This window comes from Zeus faber, assembly GCF_960531495.2.
Source record: "Zeus faber genome assembly, chromosome: 22".
Lineage (NCBI taxonomy): Eukaryota > Metazoa > Chordata > Actinopteri > Zeiformes > Zeidae > Zeus > Zeus faber.
In genome coordinates, this window is record NC_137209.1 from 16,337,619 (window position 1) to 16,362,286 (window position 24,668).

The following is a 24,668-nucleotide window of genomic DNA, read 5'->3' on the forward strand; positions in this document are numbered from 1 at the left end:
GATATACAGTACAGTATACAACAGTACAAAGCAGCAACACAGTAACACTGAACAGAACAGCAATTCGGCGCAGTATGCAGTAACCCAGACCAGCGATGCAGTATGAGGTACAGTATGCAGTAACCCAGACCAGCGATGCAGTATGAGGTACAGTATGCTACATACATTACAGAGAGGTAGCGGAGCCTACTGTATGTGTGTGACTCAGTGAGGACCCCTGGTGAGTTCAGCGTTGACAGTTCTTATGGCGTGCAGGATGAAACTCTGTCTCAGTCTCTCTGTTCTCGCTGTGTGACCCGGGAAGCGCTTGCACAACCACAGCAGCTGGAACAGTCCGTTGTTGTGGTGGTGAGGATCCTTCATGATCCTGCGTGCTCTGCTACTACACCTCCAGGTGTATAAGTCCTGCAGGGAGGGGAGGGTAGTTCCAGTGGTACGTTGGTCTGAACGCACCACCCTCTGCAGGGCCCGCCTGTCCTGAGCAGTACAGTCCCCAAACCAGGCAGTGATGTTGCCTGTCAGGATGCTTTCCACTGCTCCAGAGCAGAAGGACTTGAGGATCCTCACCGAGAACCCAAATTTCTTCAGCTGCCTGAGGTGGTAAAGAAGCTGCCTCGCCTTTCTCACCACAGTGTCTGTATGTGTTGTCCATTTCCTAAGTCCTCCGTGATGTGGACTCCCAGGTAATTGAAGCTGCTCACCCTGTCAACAGAATTCCCATTAATCACCAATGGCGTGTTGCTTCCTCGATTGTAATCCTCGCCTAAAGTCCACAATCAGCTCCTTAGTTTTGCTGACGTTCAGGAGGAGGCTGTTGTCCCAGCACTAGAGTGACAGGTCAGCCACCTCCTCGCGGTAGGCCTTCTCATCGTCATCGTGATCAGGTCCACCATGACGGTGTCGTCAGCAAACTTGATGATGGTGTTGGAGCTGGACCTGGCCACAGTCATGGGGCTCTCCTTTTTTCTGCCACTCCTTTTTCCTCTCACCACCTGGGGCCGGGCTGAGAGGAAGTCCAGGATCCAGGCACAAAGTGGAGTGTTCAGTGTTAGCTTCCGCAGCTTGACAGCCAGTCTGGTGCGGACTATGGTATTGGAAGCTGAACTATAATTGATGAACAGCAATCTCACATAGGCCCCCTTCCGTCCATCCAGGTGCCTGAGCGTGGTGTGCAGTACCTGGGAGACCGCGTCGTCTGTGCATCTGTTCAGCCGGTAGGCGGCTTTTCATTTTCAGTTTTTTGGGGTTTTATTGACTGTTTTATACATCCATACGCCATTTTTTGTTGGCCCCATCTGCCTTAACATCACAGACTAAAAACAGGAAGTTGCTCCGCCTCCTACTTGCAACAGTAAGGTTTTTGAAGTGGACCTAGAGTGAAAAACTCTTTCAGTGCTTGTGCGCATACAATTGGGTCTCTGATGGACGTACTAACACACAAACTGTTAAATAAGACAACCCAGTTTTTTGTGAGATGCCTATTTCATTAAACATGTGATTCAACAAGTCGTTCATGTTTGTGTCTTGTTCCTACGTCACATTGAGACACATTAGAATTAGAACAAATCTGAGCACCTCCACCCAGGGCTGGAGAATAACAACCGCTGCCGGGAACTGCTCCATTGGCTTCACAGACCAGCACAAATCTTTTAAAAGAAACAGGAATTAATACTAACTATCCGTGACAAAACGGCAGACAGGGGAAATGTAAAGTATTTAAAAAATAATTGTCTAAAAAAGATTTTCCTTCGAACAAAAAATAAAAAGGTATGCTAGGTCTGTAGGCTTTTCCAAACAAAACCAATAAAAACTGTTTTTATTGTAGATGTATTTTATTTTCAGACACTTAGTAATTGAATGAAACAAAAAAAAGCCCACTGCAGTCTCTGACACAGGCTCTAAGCATGGCAACCAAAGTCAGAACAAACTTTTAAATTAGGCCTTGTACAACTAATATAAGTGAAGATTCAGCACCTGGATTGCTTATTTGGCACCTCACATTCATTCAGAAACAGATTTTGGTGGACTCATATGGTGTAATAAGTGAAAGTTCACATACTTCATACATGAGGCTCACAGAACTGGGGCAAACTGGGGAATTTAAAGCCAAACACACACAGAAACAGCTCGTCGAGAACAGGGGGGTTATAGAGGCATGTTTAGAATGGCTAGAATGCATAATCACAGCGACATTTTCAGCAATAATCTTCAAATACATGTTTTGGGGACCTCAGAGACCTATATTAACCCGTTGGAAAGCATAATAGACACCCTTTAATAAAATGTGACTGTCACTTATCTAAAACATGTTCAAAAAATACACCAAGACACGTGTGACCATGTGAGCCTCCCCTTTTTAGAAAAGGATATTTACTTGAGTAACTTTAGTACTTTACTTACTTTAGCAACTGGTGTTTGATTACATGTTCAACAAATCTCGTGTTTTTCTTTTAACAGATCGGGCTCTGTCAACAAACAAAGCAATCTATTCTGATCCGCAGTTAAAATCACAAGTCAATGTGTCCGATTTTCTGCAGGAATTCACATATTACAAAAACAATGCATACAATGTAAACGGTTTTATCAGATACACACAAGCACATTATACACAGCAACTTAAAAGTAACCCAGTTAAAAAAATCAATTGCATTTGCTAAGTCGCGTCCAATGCACTCACCGCGTCGGAGAACAAGGTCTATCTACTGTAGCTCAGAGTCTGAGAACCTCTGAGGAACTGTGAAAGGCTGCCTTTCATCCCCCAGCTGGAGATCACATGATGGGGATAATCACATTGCCTGCTACCCTGAAGCAAACATGGCCCTGCACATCAGAAAAGGAGTGGTCATGCATTCTCAAAAAAAAAAAAAAAAAAGTTTATTTCTCTGCACATGTGCAGAGATTTCCAGAAGCTATAAATCAAAAAAGTCACTGTTTATTGTTGTATCAAGATAAGATCACACTTTATGAATCCCCAGAGGCAGAGGTAGTTACGGATCCAGTGGCTTGTTTGAAGGAGCCTTCGACGTGCTTCCAGGAGGAGTCAGGAATCGAACCAGCAATCCTGCTCATGACTACGAGACGACCCCAGCTCCACCCCATGATAAACCATTATTCTGACCGACAGCTCTTAGATCACCATTATCTTTATATTACATTGTTTGAGGTTGGCGTCTGGGCTCTACTGCTCATCGCTCCCGGCGAGGCTCACAGAAAACGTAGGCATGCAAAATAAGCTTGAAATATTTGTGTGATGAGCCTGAAATCCCCCCCATTGGATAGAAGAGTAGAGCCCAACAGGTGGAGGGAGCATAGCAAGCAGCAAGCAGCAAGCAAAAAGGCAGCAAAGCAGGAAGCAAAGCAGGGAGGGCAGGAGGGATGGGCTGCTTAAATAGGCCGGCCCATAAGGGCTTGGAAGTGTGTGGCGCCGCGAGTTGTCTGACAGAACCAGCTCGGCAAGCTACGCATCATTAATAAACATCAAATATGTTGAAAGGTATTTGAACATGTAAGACGGTATTGAAGTTTTACACCCCTGAAGTCAGCTTTTTATTCAGATATTAGTCAGATATTGAGGGTCCATAAAACCACAATAATCAGACCTGCTGTATATAGATCAATGGCTCTTACTCACAATAGTAGCTAGTAATGTCAGTTATTTCAGCAAGTGTATCATGTACAATGTAAATATACCGTCAATTTTCACATAAATGCTTTTAAAATTAAACCTTGAGGTATGTTACAGGAATAATTGGTTAGGTAAAAAGATAAAGACAATAGAAGTACTAGTAAATAGCATCTGTCATATATATGTTGTTGAAAATTACATATTAATTCATCCAAAGCCCACAGGAATGAATCAAAACTGTTGGTGAAAAAAATCATTTTCCCAAGTGGTTTATGAATAATTATGGAAACAAACATATGAATATCCTATATTACCAACTCATTTACTCAAAAACCAACATCTGGAAATTCTACTTCGACATCGACAGGGAGCCGTGAAGCTTTCGAAAAGATATTCCATTCTTTTCCATTTCCCGTTCGTAGAGGACGTGACTTGGGTGAAATTGAATTTTCAACCATTTTCACATGATCACTCATATTTAACATTCCCCATTTTTCGATTTTTTTTTTTATTTTTATATTGTATATACATTTTTTTCTTTTTTTTTAATTATTTGAACGATACGCCGAGAAATCCATCCATCCATACATCATCCCGGGTTGCGGAGGCCGCCGGCTTAACATCAGCCCAGACCAGACCAGCCCATCCTTTTTCCCAGGCAACTTCCAACCTACCTTAAAAAAAAAAATCTCCTGGTCATGGTGATGAGGCCGTAACGACATCATTTGTATTTGTTAATTCTATGTTGAAGCAATGAAAAGCTACTGGCTTTTCAAGGCGAATTATCGAGCAGCAGCGCAAGTACACCAGGGCTAAAACATTGCTGCTGGCCTTTCAGGTCCTTTCCCCTGAACGAGCGACGCAGCTTGTTTGTAAATTAAAAAGGTGTTTTTTTTTTGTCCCCCCCCCCCCCTTGAACCAGCTCAAACTAGCACGGTCCCTGCGAGCTCGTCCCGATATGTGAGGTTTGGATAAACAAACGCTAGATGCACGACCGGGTCACTTCAGGAACATGCAGGATCAGGCGTTTATTCAGGCGCCTTTATTCATTCATCTGTCACGGTTCCGATTCCCGACGGCGCCGCGTCAGACGAGACGCCACGTGACTAACGCCGCTTCACCCGAGGCTTGGCGGAGCACACGTAGCGATGGCCCCTGCCGGTTGCGCAGTCTCTGATTTGCCACTTGGCCCTCCTCCAGACGAGGACGCACCTCCCGCCCCCCTTCCTCTTGGACCTGGGCGGCGTTTTCCTCCAGTTGGTGTAGCTGAGCGGCTCGCCGCCCAGCCACTCCCACCGTCCGCGGCCTTCTCTGTCGCTCAGACCTCGGGGAAACAGGAGGGGGAACAAAAAAAGGCATCCTCATGGACAAGAGTATGACTGGATGGATTGTCTTCAATGCTTGGAGAGGCGAACTCTCAACAAAGCCGTGCAGTGAATTTACTTTGCAGCAACTGTCATGGCTAAATATTGAAATTACAGGCGCTTTTGATACATTGCTGAACATCCAATTTCTATGAACTTCTAAAGCCATCTCAATACGCGTTAGGAATATTTTTTGTATATTTCTCACCAACACTATTATGGACTAGCTAGTCAATAATGGTTTCAGCGAACGTAAAGGTTTGCATGATTTTGCGACACATAACTGACTTGCTAAAAAGAGATGTTTAAAAACTGTAGTCGTTTTATTTCGCCACAAAAATGCACAACGCGGAGGTGATAATGAGGGAACGGAAACGATGGAGGTATGTACTGGAGAAGGCCTCTGAAGGCCGGAATGGCCGAGGAGATAAAAATAACAACACACCTATCCAGAACGGACGCCTTCCGCTGAAATCCCACAGCCAATCCATGTCAGATTGAGAGGCCACACTCAGAAGATTGCCTCGATATCTGAAATCAAACACGGAACTGCACTGATATTGCGGCGTATGCGTTTATTCTTAAAACTAAGTGTTTCTCTTCAATGTATTTACTGTTAACCGTTAAACTGAGCCTGCTTTCTTCCACACCATCCTATATTTTGTTCCTTTTGACCCCCTAACTTTCATCGCATTGATAATTTGTGGAAATTGAAATGGCTGCATTCAAATTTTCCATGCACAGGATCCCCATTGAGAACAGTCGTCACAGCAAGCCGCCACACTGACCTCTCCCTGCAGGCCCTGCTAGCGGTGCTCCACGTGGCTTTGTGGTCGGTGCTGAGAATGTAACAGGAGCCGCTGTAAAAGGTCCACCCTTGGGGGCACATCTGACCGGCCACCATCTGCGTTTTTAATAGAAGACAGGCATCATTTGACGTGTCCGACTTCTCACGGACTGTTCATAAATAGAGGAAGAAGAAACACTTATTGATCCTTATGTTGAAATGTGTCCTCGGCGTTTTGTCGAAGTGGCCACCGAGTGTCGAGAGGGAAGAGAAGTCATTTCGTGTTTTTTTTTTAAATATGCCACATAAGTGAAGGAATATAAGTGAAGTGTGCGCCACAAAATGGAGGTATACATTCATTTCGTAAAAAGAAAAACAAACAAACAAAAAACCTCATCTGTTGGTGCCCAGGGTTTCCAGTTGACGCCGTCGCAGTACACGAGCCGAGCGGTGGTGTGGTTGAAGTGCAGGAGCCCCATGAGCTCTGGGACGCAGGGCTTTGCCACTGAGCTTTCCACGGGGGCCTACGGACGTTTGGGATCGGGCGATGGGAGGAATTGAGAAAATGAGAGGAAAGCACTCAATCTGACGTCGTTCCATATCGCCTTGATTCAAAACGAGTCTTCCGCGTGTGGGATACCTCCCAGTAACAGCTCACCTTTCCCCGGGACGGTCGAGGTTCCTGAACGCCTGCGACCTTTCTCCGGGGCGTGGATCCGGACTTGCTGATCGCCGGCGGCGCCTGCTTCGGCGCCCCTCTGCTGACCACCCGGACATTGGCCTTCCTCCCCTTCCGCGAGGGCAAGTCGCCGTCCTCCACCCGCACCCTCATGATGCCGTGGTACTGCGACAAAAACAGATGAAAGAAAGAGTCCGTTGCGTCGCCACGAGCGGTGATGTCCGCTCGGAATCAGCGTTTTTTTTTAGGGCTTACCGTGTAGATGAGGTCGGTCCCGTTGTGGAGAACCGATGAGGGTTTAATCTGAAAAAGGCAAAAATAAAGGCAAACGGCAAGGGTAATGACAACGTTTCAGACAAAAGCTGTTTCTCAAGCTAAAGGGTGCAAAGGAATAAGCGCGAGAACTTTGGAACGTGGTGCCATCTATGACAAACCCAAACCCTGAATTGATTGTTGGCCGAGAGATCCTGATCTTAGTGAAGACACGCAAGTCGGAAAATAATCAGTTATGAGCGAACACATTTCTGGGCTGCGAGAGCAGCTCTACGCCAAAAGATAGGCTTTCCACCAGAGATATCATGAATACGTTTATAGTTATACACACCACACGGCACGCTTGCATTTCTTTCGAATAATGCAACTTTACTTCCTGAAAATTGTTGAAATGAAAACATCTTTTGAAACCCACATGCTGGAGCTATTTCTCTGGTTTGCAGTGGAACAAAAATAAAAGCTGGAAAAAATACTGCCTGACTACTACCTGCCTGAGTCATCTATAAGACGGCTTATTCAATGAGTCTTTAAAAAAATAAAATAAAAATAAAAAATAAATAAAATGTAATTCGTCCATAAACCAACCAAATCCAAATTTAAACCCTGATCACAGTTATCTTTAAACAAGACTGCTATCTGGACATCCCTGCATGTCGGTGGAAAATGGTAAAAACAGAACATAAATCAAACCTGTCTTCAAACCCCATCAGTGCAGATGGTCCATGTTGTGACGCACAGCAGCCGCTGCCTTTCATACCAAATTACAATCACATCAATCTAAAATGTCCTCATACCGTTTTCACACCAAATTAGTGGGTTGACCCACAAAAAAATAGATGATTGACACCTTTCCTATTGCCAGGAGAAATGTGGTTGTTTTTTTTCCCGGTGCGTCACGTTCCACGTCACGAACATGCCGGAAAGGGGGCGTTTCCTGGTTCCAGTGTGATTTGGAACAAAACAGTAGAGGAGACAGCAACTTAAACAAACAACGACAGCAGAAAACTGTAGAAAAAAAACGTATTTTGGGCCGTTCAAAAGAATCAGATCGTTCATGAACGACCCAACACTACAGTAGAAGCAGCGGGGAGCACCGGTGTTTTGGTGGCGGGGGGTTTCCCCTGGGGTGCGATCCCCATACTCATGGTCCCTCATGCGTAACAAAGTCATTAACTTCTGATTTTGGACTCCAAATGGGATATGAAATGATGGAATGATACACGGATATTCCTGTTAATTTATGCGCCAGAGTCTGGAATTTCAATGCGCGTCGCATCGTGCAGGTAAAGGGGCCCAAAATGAGCGGCTGGGCCCGTGTGTCCTGTTCACATCAGAGCGATCGGAGGCGGAGCCGATTAAAACCCGGGTCATCTGATCCGGGACTGAGGCCCGGGTTTTTCCCTTTCCCACTGGTGACAAATGCCGGACGTTAGCAGGCGTCACCGGGGTTTTTGGTGCAGGGGGAAAGGGGCGTGAGCCTCTTCCATTTACCGTCGAAGGCGCCAGCACTCAAGTCTGGCTTATAGGAATCCCAAACATTTGTATTCCTACGCAATCTGTCGTACATAGGCACCAATCATAAATGGGGCTCAAGGTACTCACCGTCTTTGGATTCCCCACGACTCTAAGTTTCTTCCTGGGGAGCTCAGACTCGGGGGCGGGAAGGCTGTCGCCGCGACTCCAGACGATCTGGGAGTCAGTGGCGAGGGGCAGTTTCTCCAGCCGGATGGAGCCGTGCTGGGGGTAGGTCTCAGACCCAACCTTCTTGCCTCCAAGCACCGGGAGGCCCTTGCTCTCCTGCTTTGGCCGGCATTGACCTGGAAGAAATTTTAACAGATACTTTGAGGAAATCTCTTCTTCTGTAGAAGACCTGTTGGCTTGCTAGCTTGGCAGACTGACAGCGTTAAATAGAATTTGAATTGAATTCTTACCGCTTCCCGAGTCCTTGATGGTAATGTGAGCGCTGGAGACGCAGCCCAACACGGTGCCCTCGGGGGACACCAATGAGACTTCAAAAGTTTCTTCAGCCTCCTCCAGATGGTCTTGGATGACTTCAGTTTTCCAGCTCCTCTTGGACACACCTAGCAAGAGAGCATTGACAAGGGCACATTTTGTGGAGTTGGGCTTAACAAGCCATTATACTATTGTATTGTTTTTATATCATATATATAAAATTTAATTGTTAATTCTTAAATTGTTATTTTAGGGAAATAAGATATTGATACCTGCATCTGGTCTGATATTGTGCTCATGTATGAATGTACGAGGAAAAAATTCTCTAAATGCTCCCCTAGATCTGATACCAACGTAAGGTGAGTTCTCCCGTTATGTTTTACTTTTAGAAGTCAGCGACACGTTTCATCTGATTTTGTCAAAATAAAGAGGTGAATAAATGTATTGCTTACGATAATAAAAACACATGGTTTCAAAATCAATTACCTCACTATTATTGTGACTCATCATTTTGATAATGGTATTGGACCTTGGTATGTTAGATATAGAGAGTTGAGCACCTACCTGGATCAAACTGAATGAGGGTGGAAGGGTTTGAAAGGAAGTCTTTTCCTGCTGTTGCAGTGATTTCTTTAACCTAGAAGTTGGGAAAAAAAATGTAATAAAATGAAGAAGTAGTGGAAGAAGAGAAGTACAACATGTCCTATCCGAGACATTACCAATCTATCACCCTAACCCCAGTAGACGGAAAATCTCGGGTTAGAGATGGTTAAGTTTAGGTTTAAGGTTAGAGATGGTTAACTTTAGGTATAAGGTTAGAGATGGTTAGGGTTAGGGTGTCATTTTGGACCTTTGGGGTGAATGTACCCTTAATTGTAGTAAGTATTAGATGATGAGCAAGTTTAGAAAGCAACTTGAAATTAAAGTTACAATTACAATTGATCTCCAAAGTTTGGACTGACGTGAATAGTTGTTTTTCTGATATTGTATATATTTCGCTCATACCGCCTGAACCTCAGAAACATAGAAAACACAAACCTTCAGGGTGATATACAGGGATTCGGCCATGTTTCCCTCTCGAATGATATCCACGGAGATGGTTCCCTGGTCCTCGCATGCGGAGTATTCCGACTGAGACAGCTCTACACTGGACCAGTGCAGCTCAAGCCTGAGAGGAAGGTGAAATACCCATGAAGTGCCATATGCGAAAACTTTAAAAGGACAGGTTAATACAATTTTCTACCCAGGCCTTTAAAATGTTGATTTCAATAATTTAGAACTATTCATAGGACAACGTTGCGGAATGCTTTATAATCGCAACATGCGCCGCTCCTCTGCGGCTTCCTCATGTGCTTAAATGCAGGCCGACGGGGCAAACGTTTAAGACGTTGTTGTGTGACTGCTTTTTAGCACAGTGAGGAGCTGCAGCAGGGTGGTTTGTTTCTTAATAGTGAGGCGTTCAGCGGGGTTGTGCTGCGAGCGGTTCAAAAAGCTGACGGGTACCAACATGTCAATAAGGCCCCGGTTGAAAAACAGAGAAACTACATCCTTTCATGTAAAATAATAAAATAAAAATAAAATGTAATGACGGGGGTCAACAACTTGCGTGAACCCCTTGTTTTTGGGCTTACGTGTGGGAAGGGCCAGTGTTGCCAAGGGGATCTGACACTTTGAACTCCAGACTGTCAGATAGAGACTGGACGGCCATGTTGATAATATATATGATGATTCTCCTGTTCAAGTCTGTCTGAGAGAAGCAATGCTGCACAAAATCACCTGCAGGGAGCACGGGGATAAGACATTGTCAGGGTCTTGCATCTTTGAGTCACAGTACTGTGAAGGAGAAGAAGGCTTCTTTTCATTTCTAATTCAAGGACGTGAAATAAGTACATTTTTAAAACAAACCAGACATTTCTGCTAAATTAAGAGTTTATCCAGCGTAAATACCAACTCTCCCCAAGCTTAGCCAAAAAAAAAAAAACAAGATAGGAAAATATTATACTCAAATCCTAAAAAAGATACTCAAACCTAAATTAAACAAAATCCAAGAGTGTGTTGTGTGGAGGACGCTTACGAGAAAATGTTATAAACATGTGAGGCACTTGACCTTTGACATATGCAAATGCTAAATTTTGTGAAATCAAAATGAATCCCAAGTGAAAAAAAAGGATATTTTTCAGAAAAAAATAAATGGGATGAAACCAAACTATTTTTTGGAAATAAATAAATAAAATGAATGCTCATCAGCAAAGAGGTGAGATGATTTGATTTGAGAAATGTGCTAGTTAGATCACCGAACAATATTATACAACAAAATCTAAGGCGGTCAATTAAGCAGAAGGAAAAAAAAAAAAAAAAAACAACTCTTCCATAAATCTTCCACTTTCTTACACTTGTTGAAATATACCAGTCTGAGCTGCGGGGCTCCGTTTAACTTGCAAACCTGTGTTGGAGTTTTCCAGGTAGCCAAAGTAAAGAGGGCGGACGACACAGAACCGGAGCTCCTCTTCTCCGGAATGGCCGTCTCGAGCCTTCAGTTCCCGGGACGACAGGAAAATCCCATAGCGCCCGTCGGTCAGCAGCTCCACCTTCCACAGGGGTTTGAGGCTCACAATCTCTGGAGCAGAATTATCCAATTGCTTGACCTGCAATTTGTAAACGGAGAGTTAATAAGTCATGCAACCTGGATTTCGTGAACCATAAACCAAGCTCAAGTTTATTTATTTACCATTCAGCACAGAACAAACCAGCTCATAGCAAAGTGCTGTAGCGCAATGGCAAAGAAATGCATAAATTGTTTCGACACACACACACACACACAAGTTATAATCGGGAAATGGAGGTCCGGGTGATAAGTAAATGCAATTGCAGTAGTCAAGGGAAGGATACAAATGTATAAATATTGGACTTATTTTTGGACTTATATTTGAAAAAAGTTGGACTTCACAACTGAGTCTCTTTCTTCGTGCACTTACTAACACCGTCCAAAATCACACCCGGGTTGTTTTTTGTATTTTTTGACGTAGGTGGAAAAACGATCCACACTCTGATCCGCTCCACTTATCCGTTTTGTAAACAAAAAAAATAGTTTGCTTATCTCAACCAGGCTCTGGAATTTGTGTGGGAGGAGGGGGAGGAACCTCTATTGGAGATAAAAGGGCGGAACCAATCGAGGGCTGAGCCTGAGATGCCGACCCAGTCCCCTCCGCCGGTTGGACTATTCAAAGGTGTTTTGTTGATTTAAAAGCGGCGGTAAGATCCGATCTAAACGATGACATGTATAGTACAAAAAAAAATAATAATCTCCCGTCAAAAAAGGTAAAACGGAGAAAACAAAACAAAAAGATACATTAATGATGCAAAATTACATGGCAACGGGATGCACTTGATTTCTTAAAATGAGGGGGAAAAACATGTGATGTTGGAAATTATCTTTTCGACTTGTGTAATTGTATAATGAAAATAAAACATTGCATCCTTTAAATAAGGAAATCTTTCTTCAAATTCCTTCTTTGAGAGAGCAGAGCGTCCAAAGTATTTTGTTCTCTTTAAAATGGATACTTGTTACGTCATGGGCACACCACGCGACTTTCAAAGCGGTCAGATCGCTGTACTGTTCACACTGCACAACTCTCTGTCTTGTGATCAACAATCTTGCCGTCTCGTGGTTTTCATACTACATGACTGATCGGCGACAGGGAGCCACACATGACAACATCTACCACCGGGAGGAATCCCAGACCAGCCTGTCGGGTCTCCAAACTACGCTTTGTCTCGAAAAAACACGTGGGAAGCGACGCTGCAAATCACGCGATACCATGTGCGGGAGGGGACTGGCAGACGCCGGCGAGATGTCAAGCATAATTAATATCTGGCCGTGTCCGATCGAGGTGGGAGTGACACAACGAGCTAGAGCCAATGAGAGCAGACACAGGGTGCATGGGAGAGCACGGAGCAACAGCCAGAAACACATACACACAACACAACATACCTATTTTACCTTTCTTCTCCAGGTTTTTAATATATTTCTTAATCAAACTCTGCTTTTATTATTATTATTTCATTATTATTTTTTTTTACAGTGATCAAGAATCAATATGAATTAAAAAGTTAATAGCCCTGTCCCCCGCATGGTATTGCATAATTTCCGCTGCCAATTCCCGTGTGTGTTTTCGTGACAAAATGTAGTTTACATTTTGTCACGAAAACACGCACGGGAACTGATTCACCAGGAGGAATCCCAGACCAGTCAACATCTTTCACCATTCCTCCTGGTGAAAGATGTTGTAATGCGTGACTCCCTGTCGCCGATCAGTCATGTAGTGTGAAAACCACAACGACTGCAAGATTGTTGATCACAAGACAGAAAGTTGTGCAGTGTGAATGGTGCAGCGACCTCATTGCTTTGAATGTCGTGTAGCGTGCCCATGACATAAGTAAAATCGCTGAAGACAAGGGCGTAAATTCGGTTTGAGAAGTGGGGGGGGACATGGCGGAGTGGGGGCTGGGGGATGAGAGAGTGACGGAGAACGTACGGCGCTTTCGTTACATCAGGAAAAGGAGTCAACTAAAATAACCTACTTCTAAAATCCCCCCCCCCATCGCTGGCGTGCCGTGGGCACAGACGCCGTCAGAGTGTGAGCCGCGATCATTTTAAATGATATGGCCATGTTTACAATGATATATTGAGACAACACTCTGTTTTTCCCAGGAGGGGAAGCGTCATTTCAGGCGCTGGCTCAGAGCCGGCTGACCTTGCCCACACAATTCTACATTGCGGTGAACAATATAAATCGACCTGAATGGTGAAGAACACAGGCTCCGTCTGCAGGCTGCCGTCCAGCAGGAAACCCCGGCGCGTGCTGTCGGAGGCGGCGAAGGTGAACCGGTCGATCTGCGACTGACCCCCGTCGTGTCGGTACGACACCTCCAGCTCCTGCACGTTTTTCTGGGTGAAGTTGGCCCCGGCCGTCAGCAGGGAGCCGGCCAAGAGCAGCTGCCCGTACTGCGGCGGCTGGAGGAGGACGAAGGCCAGGTCGCCGGGGGGCGTGTCCGGATCGGACAGGGCCAGGTGCTCGGGGCCCAGTGCGACGGAGGAGCCGCGGGGCACCGCGAGGCCCTCGTTCCGGGTGAGCGACGGCAGCACGCGGTCGGCCGTCTCCACGGCGACCTCGAGGGTTCCGTTTCGGCTGGCTTTGCCGTTGCTGACAAAGAACCTGTACCAAACACAGCATGGAAGGGGCGTTATAGGGTTACTCCAGTTTTTGCGGAAATTTGATTTCGGTCTATCTCACCCAGATTTAGACAAGGAGGTCAATACCAATTGCACCCCTCTGCGTCCAGTACTGAGATATACTGACGGGCTGCATGCTTACTGTATTTTCTCAGTGCAAGGCTGCGGAGACACAACACACCTTTCAGCATCTCAAAGGCTGTGCTGGTAAAGCCAGAGGTTCAAAACCACCGGGCCTCGGCCGCCAGGCATTTGCCACCAGGCCATGAGAAGGTGGGCGGGGGTGTCCTGTTTAGCCTGCGCTTTTATTTTTATTTTTTGCAAAGCCCGATAATTATCTATGATCTTCCATTAACACACATTAAACGCGCGTCTCGCCCGCCCAATCAAAAGTTCATAAGAGATCTCCGCGCCGCGATCAAGAGCGATCTCAGACCGAAAACAAGCCAGCGAAAACAAATAAAAAAAACCTGTGTTTTTTATTGTAGATCTATTTATTTTCCTCCGTTTCCTAATCGGTGAACCTTTTGTGAGATATGGTTCAGTCCGTGATCATAAAAAGGTTGGGGACCCCTGATTTAAGCGATTCATCTTTGTGACGAGTAAAATAAAATCCAGAAAAACAAGATCTAGGTTTTTAATGCAGCTACATCCGGGAACTATGCTTCATCCATCCAGCCTGTGAAACTCGATGCGCCGGTGCTGTGGGGTTGCCAGTTCAGTTAAGCTGGGTTTATTTCCACTTAAATCACCCAGCTTTTGAGACGCCGGGAGGTGTGGTCCTCCCTGCGGCCGTGCGATCGACACGGTCAGCGTGCATCCTGTTGCTATCTCAGGTCTGGAAACACAGAGATGAAATTGGTATTGACCTCGCTGAATCTAGGTCAGAGAGGAAAAAAAAAAAAACAACACTGTCAATGGAAGGTGAAGGGCGTTCTCACTGAAATCGGTCCGTTGCCGCACTTGCGCGGTTGTCGTGCACGTAAGCGACGAGGTTTGCCACGATGTCCATCTGGCTGAAGGTGCCGATGGAGGCGCCGGGGTGCCTGATGTACTCCAGGTGTCCGTGGGCAGGGGGTGCGGAGATGACGTAGAGGAGCTCTTCCGGTCTGTCCGTGCCGTCCGTAGCCAGCAGCGCGTCCGTGGTGAGGACCACGCGATCTCCGCGGCTCACTTTCACCGGCTTCGCGGAGACGGCGATGTGTCCTGAAAAGTCGCCCGAGTTAGGATCGTACCGGGGAGAAAAATATCGGTCAGTAGTCGAATCGGGCTGAATGATCTCCGAAGAAGTCGTTTTTATCTCCGGCGAGACTTGTTAAAAACAATAAAATTTAAAATAAGCTTTTCCTTAATAAGTGTCATATTTTCTCAATGCTCAAAATAATTTGAGACACATAATTCGACCTGTTAATTAATATTTAAAAAATAATACATGACGTAATTTTAAGCTTCAATTATTTCTTTTTGCTGAGTGAGGCAGCACCCTTTTCCGTATCCTTCACAGAGATGTGGAGGTGCTGTGCCGGCGATCGATTCCTCCCGTCTCGCAGGTGGAAGACAAAGAAGTCCTGCGCCCTGCCGCTGCGGGAGCCTGTGTGAAGGTAGCGCAGGAGGTTCATGTCCACGGCCTCCTGGGTGCAGTTGCCGCCAGGTGTGAGGGTCAGCCACTCCTGGCCCTCCTGAGAATGAAAGTCGGTCACGGCTATCAGAACCGCCATCCAACTTAATCTCGGAGCACATTTACGCGCATGCGGAAATCAGTGCATGTATCAGAGGATAAAAGGTGGGAAAGGTATATCAGGGAGTCAGCAGGTATTGGAGAGTTAGATTTAATACTACCTTTTTATGAAGTATTATTTATTAGGTAGAAGCGGGGTAAGTTATTAACAACATGATTCTATCAACTGCTTCCATTAGGTCAGATACCAAGATAATTGTGATTAGTAATTAGGAATTATAATTCCATTTATTATATTTAACACAGAAATTTGCACAGGTTAGTAGAAGGATTTTCTTGGATTTCTCTCTACAGGACCGTGTGACATGTTAGTATGAGGTTCAGGCTTCAGGTTTTATGACTTCAGAAATGCTGACTCTGATCCATCCATGTATTTGTTTTTGACCGAGTTTGTCAAGTTCTTCAGGATCAGACAAAATGTTTATGTTCATATGAAGACCTCCAATTTAAATGTAAGATGACTTACTAACCCTTTAAGACCTAATATTTGTTAAAAAAAAATTCAAGACAACACAGGGTCACAGGGTAGTGAACCATGTAAGTTGTAGATAAAGCCAAATAAGCAGAAAATATAATACAATTTAGCGGTGAGAAAACAAGTGTTATTTTGAAAAAGATTTCAAAAGTCTAGTATTCCCTTAAAAAAAACTCACTTAAGATAACCCTAGAATTATCTATTTTTAGCGGAATCATTTCCAAACAATATGATTTCAGACCAGACAATTTATGCCCGCAAAAGTATTCTAAATGAGGCGTACCTTGCGGAGCTCGCTCTGTCAGACAACTAGACGGCGCCACAAGCTGCCGCGCCCTTATGGGCCGGCCCATTTAAGCAGCCAATTCCCCCTGCCCTCCCTGCGTTGCTGCGCTCCCTCCACCTCCCCTGCACCCACAAAGAAAAATGTTGAACTTGGAAGCAGATGGTGCTGACCTTGAGCTGTAGCAGACCTTGAGCGGGAACGCTTTCGAACACGTAGACGATCTCCGCTGGCGAAGAATCGCGGTCCTGCGCTAAGAGGGTCGCACTGGAAATGAGCCTCGCTTCCCCTGGTTCCACCTCCAATCCGTTGTTCCTGGAGATCGGGAGATAGGAGGATAGAGTATGTTAAGATGTTAGGATAGTTTCTATTCTTCTCTACGATTATCGGCGTAAAACAAAATATATATATATTTTTTATATTTCACCGTTCAAAACAACTGAGCTATAAAAAGTGCTATGACATGGCTTTGTGGAACAGCGGTTATTTCTGAATAACTGCCACGGGCAACCACATCTCTGCCTCGTATCACGCCACCTACAGTTGCTCTTGCTAATGCTACCCAGTGGGGGCAACTTGTGAGGCTATGCTACGTAGAAATTACAATTATAACTCAGTATAAATTTTCAGTGGACACTAAACTTCAGATTTATGGTTCTCGATGAATAGAATTGTCAAATTTAACAAGAGTACGAAGGTTAGTCATGTGTAGGTTTTTGTAGGGCGATATTTAGTTATGTTGCTGCAGTGTCAGCTACATTGCCATGGACTAGGCCAAAGCTACTGCCCCTAACTTCTGTTTATAGATGTGTACAAATTGTTTTTATTCATTTTTATTGATTTCTTACGTATCCTTTTTTCTTCACAGCCCTTCAAACTTGAATTGCACTGTTATTTCATTTTTTATGACGCCCTAACACCTGAATTCCCCCCTTGGGGATCAAGTGTTAATTTTATCTTTTACAGTAGACACAGCCTGTCAATAGAAAACCTTGAATGTAAGTTCGAACCAATTGTTGGTCGTAAGTGAGATGTTCAGGTGGTAATTTTGTATTCTGGGATACATTTAATGCCATAAATCTGCATGCCCGGATCAGAGTGTTGCAGTGTTACAATCAAGTTGCATTTACCTTCCAAGCTGCTTCCTGTTACGTGCATCATAACGTGCACGACACTGCTTTACTTACAAAAGCGTGAACGTGTAGTACGCCATTTTGGACATTCCTTTCAGAGTTTCTTTTTTAAGATCGAAATTGAGTGCCATTGCAACTTATCCAGCAGACGCGTAAGGCGACAGCGCCGACGGTGTCCCACGGACCTGATGACTCTGGGCTCCTCGTCGTTGACCGGCGTCACTGTCACCACGACTTTTCTGTGGAGCGTGTGTTTCCCGTCGCTCAGCTGGAGGGTGAAACTGTCCTCCATGTTCTCAGAGTCGTCATGCACGTAGGTCAGGGCCACGCCTGGAAGTCAGTGGTGGATATCAATCAAAGCATCTCTAAAAGGGAGTTCAATCTATGGTCACAGCGGTGTGCACTTTTATTTATTTTTATAAAAAAACAGAAGTTTTGAGATTGTGGTTATAAAAAACATTTTAAAAGCAAATCTAATAAAAATGTAAAATAACTAATTAAAAAAATCCAAGGCCTGGGGGCCTATCATGCGGCCCATTGGGTGTTTTCACAATTGAACATATTTTGATCGTACATGATTAAGCAATAATTTTCTCAAGGAAACCTTGACTTAAATACAATAAAAAATTTAACAATTATTATTGGACAATAATATTTTCTTGTTCATTTTCGGTTTTAGTTAGTAGTTTTTATTTTCTTAATAGTTAATAGTAATAGCAGTTTTCCTTAACCCTCTGAGGTCATACAGTAGTGCATAGTAGTCCATGGCCCGCTATGGTATATGTAATTATTAATTTGACAAATGAAGGTGTTTTAAAAAGTACCATTTCCCAGCTCTGTCATTGTAAAGTCGTGTACGAGCGTTTCGTCCCCTCTTCGCCTGCTGACCGGCTCCTCTCCGCTGTAGAGCACGATGCTGCCGTGGCCAGGGGGCTCGGCCACGCTGAAGCGCAGCTCGTTCTTGGGCACGTCCAAATCCACGGCGTTCAGAAGCGAAGAGTCCAGCCGCCTCGCACCTCCCTCCCGCACCTATGGAAGGACGCGGTACATTTAGGCCAATGAATATTGTATAACGTTTGGATGTATAATATAACGTCCGGCTCCATCCAGGAGGACTCAAAAAGCGTGATGAGCTTGCAAGCACATTCACATTCCAAACAGAATCCAATCCAAATCCAAACCCCACTGTTACCTATTATCACCTATAATCACTTCATTACTTGATGACGTATTATTATTACTAATTAATTGCTTGCTATGTACTTCTAACCCTAACCCCTACCTGCTGAGCTGCTGCAATATCTGTATTTTCCCTACGGTGATCTATAAAGTACTATTTATCTTATTCTTGATTACTTTCACATATAGGGAAATTATATTTATATATATATATATAAATAAAGCATGTATACATTTCCTTTGTTTTTGTTTTTTTACATTTGAGGGATGTAAATCTTGTCAATTTGTAAATCAAGACATTCCAAAGTGGAACTTGTTCATCCGCGTGTAATTTTTTGTTCAGGAAGCAATCGGAACCGGGAGGGGGCAGCTTACAGTGAAGTTCCTGATCAAGAACTCGGGGACCTCATCGTTGTTGGGGTTGATGAGGACGTGGAAGGCGACGTGGGCGGAGCTGCGGGCTCCGTCCGACACGCAGAGGACGAACTGGTCCGCTTTGGGCTCCATCCGCTGGTGCCTGGACTGGACGTAGTTCACATGACCGGCCGTGATGTCTTTGTAGGCAAAAGAGGCTGAGAACAAAAAAAAGAGAGACGGAGAGAACTAAAAAATCAACAAAGCATTAAAGTTTCAAAAAAGGATTCGTCAAAGGTGGAACATTACAGCAAGTGTCATGCTTAGTGTTGGGTGCCAATTTTATACAGTGCGGAGAGATGAGGGGTAGCTTGCCAACGGTGCCACATAATGGCGCCACATGCGTTTCAAGATTCAAGAGGTAAAGCGGCCAGTCGCTCTTTCCCTTCCTGCTTTGGTTGCTGCGCTCCCTCCACCTCCCTCCACCTGTTGGGCTCTATTCATCTATCCAATGGAGGGGATTCAAGCTCATCACTCTGATATTTCTAGCTCATCAAGCACGCTCATGTTTTCTGTACACCTCACCGGGAGTGATGAGCAGTAGACGTCCAAACTCAAACGATGCTAAATAAATAAAGATAATTGTAATTAAATCTAAGAGCTGTATGACAGAAATAAAGTTCAAGTCAAAACAATCAGGTCAAAGTGATTGAATTCAAAAGATAATATGTAAATTTCAGAAGTATTTCACTAAAATTAAGAAAGATTTCCAAAAAAAAATTAAGGAAAAGTAAAGCAATATTCATAATTTTTTGTGAAATAATGAAATCATGAAAAAAAAAAAAAAATTTAAACTAAGTACTGCAGTTGTTGACAGTTTTCATCCAAAATATTTGTAAATATTGTTTAAGTTTATATATTGTGGAGATTCGCGTTAATCTCAAATCAAACGCTTGCCAGTGATGGTTTCACGCTCTTAAAAGCTGCCCTCCTCCGCGAGGCTTCTCGATCGGGCTTTACACTGAATCTGACAAACGGCAACTCCGCACAGGAAGTCTTATCCATTTCTATGGAGAGTTGGATTCCAGGCGCAAAATGATCCCATCCTCTGAGGTGCGTGTTTAATAATAGTTGAGCGAGTAGATAAGTGAGTAAATGAGTTAGGCATATAAAACAATGGCATAAATAACTACATCTCTTTTTATATCAATGAATTTTATTCTGTTTGTCATTGTGTGTATTTATTTTTTTCTTGTTTTTTTTTTTGCTCTGTAAACACTACAGAAAGGAAGTGTTAAACACTCATTCATGGAAAATTGTAAATGCCCAGCAAAGCAAACCACTCGCTGAAGAGAAAAGAAGGTGACCACCAAGCGAAGACGAGAGTAAAACCCAACGGCGGGAGATTTGTAGTGTAATCCACCCACCAGAGACAGTCTTATGGATTGGCACTTTAAACTCTGTATGGATACACCTACCGATGCTTATGCCCGTGTTGCTCTTCTCAAAACCAGGGCTGGGCAGCACGTTTTCGATGTAGCCAAACTGGGGAGGAGAGATCAGGCTGACCAGCAGCTCCTCTGGCGCCGTGTCCACGTCGGACGCCTTTAAATGAGAAACCGTTATCGGGGCCGTCCCGCCTTCGTCCACGACGAAAATGTCTCCTATGAACAGCCAGAGGGATTGTTTTTTAATTTTAGTTTTTATTACATTTATTCATGGCACACTGCACTGTAAAAAAACATGTAATCTTTACAAGCTGTGAAATTTCCTGGCATAAAAGATAAGAGTCACTAGTCTAGAATTGTGTGCTTGTGTGTTTTGTCTGAAGTGCGTTAATAATCACATTGCATGTCTATGCAAAACTATAATCAGCTTATTAAAAGATACAGCTTGGATGGAGATGGAATCACATTGCCATCGGAGTGTGCGTCACCGCTACAGTATTTCCATATATTTTTTGGCTCACACTGTGGATCACCCGCTGTCAAAGGTCTCACTCCTCGCTGAAAGCAGCTTCATATCTAAGTTTTAAGTGCTACTCTGAGGTAGGGAACATTCATCCCTGATCGAAGTGTTAGATTCCTGGGAGCGGCTCTCGGAGGTCTGATGAACACGGGCCCTTATTGGCTACCTGTGGCGAGGGAGGGTGGCTGGGTGTCCACTGGGAACACCGTGATCTTCAGGTCGTACACCGGCAGATGCATCGTCTCCCTGTGGTTCGCGGGCTGTCCGACGTCACAGCATGGAGGGCTCCCCAAATCCCCGTCGGAGATCACGAACACGACGCTGTCGTGGCGGGGAGTCAGTCCGATCTCCAGTCCTGAAAACCGGACCGCAACGTAGGCTTTTCAAGATGCTCGATTTTCTTAAAAAAAATATATATAATAATAATAATAATAAATAAATAAATAAATAAAAGCTATCATAGCTGACAGTTAACAGGTTCTGGCCTTCATTTATCATGATACACAGTTTGTGTACATAGAGGTTTTATAGGTTGACAGGTTTTTGCTTCCTCATGAGATGTCATCTGGTGTCATAGCTAACTGGTTATATACCTGTCCAGGTGGTTGTATTCATCTGTCTGACTCATTATTTACCCGTCTGATTAAACAACTGATTAGATTACATTCTTTATTCATCACCACAGGGAAATTGTGGACGATAGGGCTACACCTGATCATATGGAGAAGGCTGTAAATTGACATGCAGAAATTTTAGGTACCGTATTTAACTCCAGTGTATACAAAAAATAAACAAAAAACAAAATAAATAGAGAGAAAGAGTAGAAAGTGCTCAGGGAGACTAGTGCATGACACAACCACCTCAACATGTACTGTACAATAGGCATCAATACATTGAGGGTTTGGGAAAATTGCCTGTGTGTTTATAGGAGATAATCCCCGCCACGATGTCGGCTTGGGTGAAGCGGTCGACCACGGAGCCGTGTCGGAGCACCACACCGTGGCCGGGCTGGCGGGCGATGAGGTAGGCCAGGCTGCCGTTGTCGCTGTCGGCGTCGGTGGCGTAGACGTACTCCGCCGTGATGACCGCCTCCCGTCCCTCCGCGCAGTCCAAGACGGGCTTCAACCCCGCCGCCATGACCGGAGCTTCGTCATTGACGGGTCTCACCTGAGGGGGCGGAACGACCGACCGGCGACGTGGTCATGTGACTTTTCGGACAGATTGGGTCGTCGACCACAAAAGGCAGCGAGTCGTAACGGAGCGAAGTACCTCGACTGGCAGGGAGAAATCGACTGAATTGATGCCGTCCGTGGCGGTTAGCTCGACGACGTCCTTCACCGTTTCCGAGCCGTCGTGGTAATACCTACGCGAGAAAATCCAACAGACAACACTATAGATTGGCATGCGAGCAGGTTCCTCCCTCATATTTTGTCTGAAAAACAATGACAAGCGTTCCCTAACCCTAACCCAAACATACCCTAACCCTGAGATACACATTACAGCCAATTTACATTTGCGAAACACGCAATGTCAAATGACAGCGCAAAAACGTACTCCGTCACTACGTTCCTTCACTTTCTATTGTCATGTGGAAAATTTCTTTCAAAAGATATCAAAGAGTAGCGAGGGAATGCAGCGATGGAGCACACATCTTTGCACTGTCGTTGTATGTTCCGCCATTTTAAGCTAAGATTTAGCTAAAGTTCATTACAGTAGCACCCATCTTTAATTGTAATGTCCGGATTTTTATTTATTTTCTGAATATATAAGAAAAGCACGGAAAAGAAAACACTAAACTATAATAGTTAAAAACCAACCAAGTGGCCCATATAGTAGGCATTCTGTACTTTAGTATTGAAATTAATTATTTCGCTTTCTCTGTGAATACATTTTTTTGTTTTATGGTGGTTTCACAAGAGCGACCCTTTAAAAGGCCTGTAAAACCCTTGAAGACTGTAAACCGTGATAATGACCAATACGGATGATTTGACTTCATCTACTTCCCCTCCCACAAACATTTCTCTTTGTAATCTGACGTCACATGCGATTTCAGTCGGAACTTACTAACTGGGAACCCACAGATGACGACTTCTGAGATGTGAAAAATGTATCGGTTGGTCATCCAACTCAAAAAATACCCTAACCCCAAATCGGGGTATCTTTGAGAGCGCAGGTTTCCCCACATGTGAGCAACAAAAAGGTTAATGGTAAGGCCTTGGTCACGCCAGCATCATTGAGAGCAATATTTTGGCAGTGAATTAAATTCATTTCCTTTGTACAAATCGGTGGCTTTGACCGATTGCAACGCAGCTTTCGGCGCGGTCGACCTATGACGATTATGTCTATCCGACAGTCCAAAGTGGAGGAATATACCATTTCAGCCGCTGCCAAATCATCCTGTTTTCTGCTCCGCTCTGCCCGAATAAAAAGTGCTGGACAAAAGAGACGTGGCACCGAGTTTTGAGGCACGAGTAAATTATATCATTACGTAAACTCAGTTTGTAATTTAAGGTCCAACACTGTCAATGTCTGATTTATGGCCAGGGCCTGAAAAAAGGTGGATTATTGTGAGTGCTTGTTTGTTTTCAACATGTAACTGGATCTAAGGTACTTGTTGGGTAAATGCACCCAAGAAGTACATAATAGGAAGTCTCGGGCGGGCGGACATTTCCTAGTTGTGAAACGAACAGGTACCCAGTGGCTTTGAATGCAGCATTGGTGTGGTACGGAAGTCGTGGGAAATACCATCATGTCTGACCTAACTTTAAGGCCTTTCAGGTCTTGCGTGGTAAACGTTTGCCCCGCTTCTAGAGGGGACCCGTCCAGATGCAGGGCCCCGCGCCTGGGCTCCTGACGGAGAACCACCTGCAGGACCGCCTCCATGGAGTCCCGGTCCGTCAGCTGCAGGTGCTCCGGGCCGAGCGAGCAGTCCGCCCCCTCGTCAACCGTCAGGTGGGTCGTGCTGATCTGGGAAAGGAACACTCTTGAGTGCGTTGGCGTGTAGTGTACACGCACAATCAAAGGCTAAACTCCAGCCATTCCTTCAGGTTTTGTCCTAATGCATTTACAGAAATCACTCTATGCTGCTTACATGACCATCTGTATCATCAGAACGTTCGGACTTGAACACACTATGATCAGCTTATTTGGCGTGCACGTGAACATTTTTCACATTGCAAAGGTATTACTATCTCGCCATTTCATTGCTCTAAGTTATTTTGCATTGATTGTGACTAGGGTTGCCTTCAACGACGAAAAATAAGGAAAGCTCGTTTTTGGGAATCTTCCTGCTTCTTGCAGATTTTCGCAAATACGTTTTGTTTTGCCTTTTACTTCACGGACGTAACTGAAATCAACACTAGATAAACCCTTTTAATTGTGGATAGAAAAGCTGTCTTGCATCTGATTTGCAACTGGTGCCTCTGTAATGAAATTTCCCTATGGGGAAATCAATGCATTTCAGCGCAGGATTGGAACGCAACAACTACAGGGAGCTCTTTCACTTTCCCCCCCTTATTGGCTCATGAGTCACACACGCGCACACGCACACACACACACACATGCATGCATGCACGCACACGCGCACGCACACTCACACGCACAGGGTCTCAGTCTCTATCACGC

The 24,668-nt window shown here is 44.6% G+C and overlaps 1 protein-coding gene across 1 annotated transcript in view; it reads right to left on the bottom strand.

The window, feature by feature from the left end:
• Positions 1–3,367: 3,367 nt before the first annotated feature.
• frem1a (Fras1 related extracellular matrix 1a) overlaps positions 3,368–24,668 on the bottom strand; it is a gene marked incomplete at its 5' end in the record, with an annotated part of 36,580 nt that continues 15,279 nt past the window's right edge. Inside the window, 24 exons of the mRNA XM_080023549.1 lie at positions 3,368–4,949; positions 5,435–5,520; positions 5,778–5,893; positions 6,169–6,300; positions 6,435–6,620; positions 6,711–6,758; positions 8,331–8,545; positions 8,660–8,809; positions 9,246–9,318; positions 9,720–9,849; positions 10,313–10,457; positions 11,125–11,326; positions 13,480–13,897; positions 14,856–15,120; positions 15,398–15,593; positions 16,584–16,725; positions 17,729–17,873; positions 18,368–18,572; positions 19,098–19,294; positions 20,555–20,740; positions 21,211–21,399; positions 21,959–22,211; positions 22,314–22,407; positions 23,803–24,011. Of these exons, the coding sequence (XP_079879675.1) occupies positions 4,732–4,949; positions 5,435–5,520; positions 5,778–5,893; positions 6,169–6,300; positions 6,435–6,620; positions 6,711–6,758; positions 8,331–8,545; positions 8,660–8,809; positions 9,246–9,318; positions 9,720–9,849; positions 10,313–10,457; positions 11,125–11,326; positions 13,480–13,897; positions 14,856–15,120; positions 15,398–15,593; positions 16,584–16,725; positions 17,729–17,873; positions 18,368–18,572; positions 19,098–19,294; positions 20,555–20,740; positions 21,211–21,399; positions 21,959–22,211; positions 22,314–22,407; positions 23,803–24,011 (4,200 nt within the window). The 3' untranslated portion in view covers positions 3,368–4,731. The remainder of the gene's footprint in view (positions 4,950–5,434; positions 5,521–5,777; positions 5,894–6,168; positions 6,301–6,434; positions 6,621–6,710; positions 6,759–8,330; positions 8,546–8,659; positions 8,810–9,245; positions 9,319–9,719; positions 9,850–10,312; positions 10,458–11,124; positions 11,327–13,479; positions 13,898–14,855; positions 15,121–15,397; positions 15,594–16,583; positions 16,726–17,728; positions 17,874–18,367; positions 18,573–19,097; positions 19,295–20,554; positions 20,741–21,210; positions 21,400–21,958; positions 22,212–22,313; positions 22,408–23,802; positions 24,012–24,668) is intronic.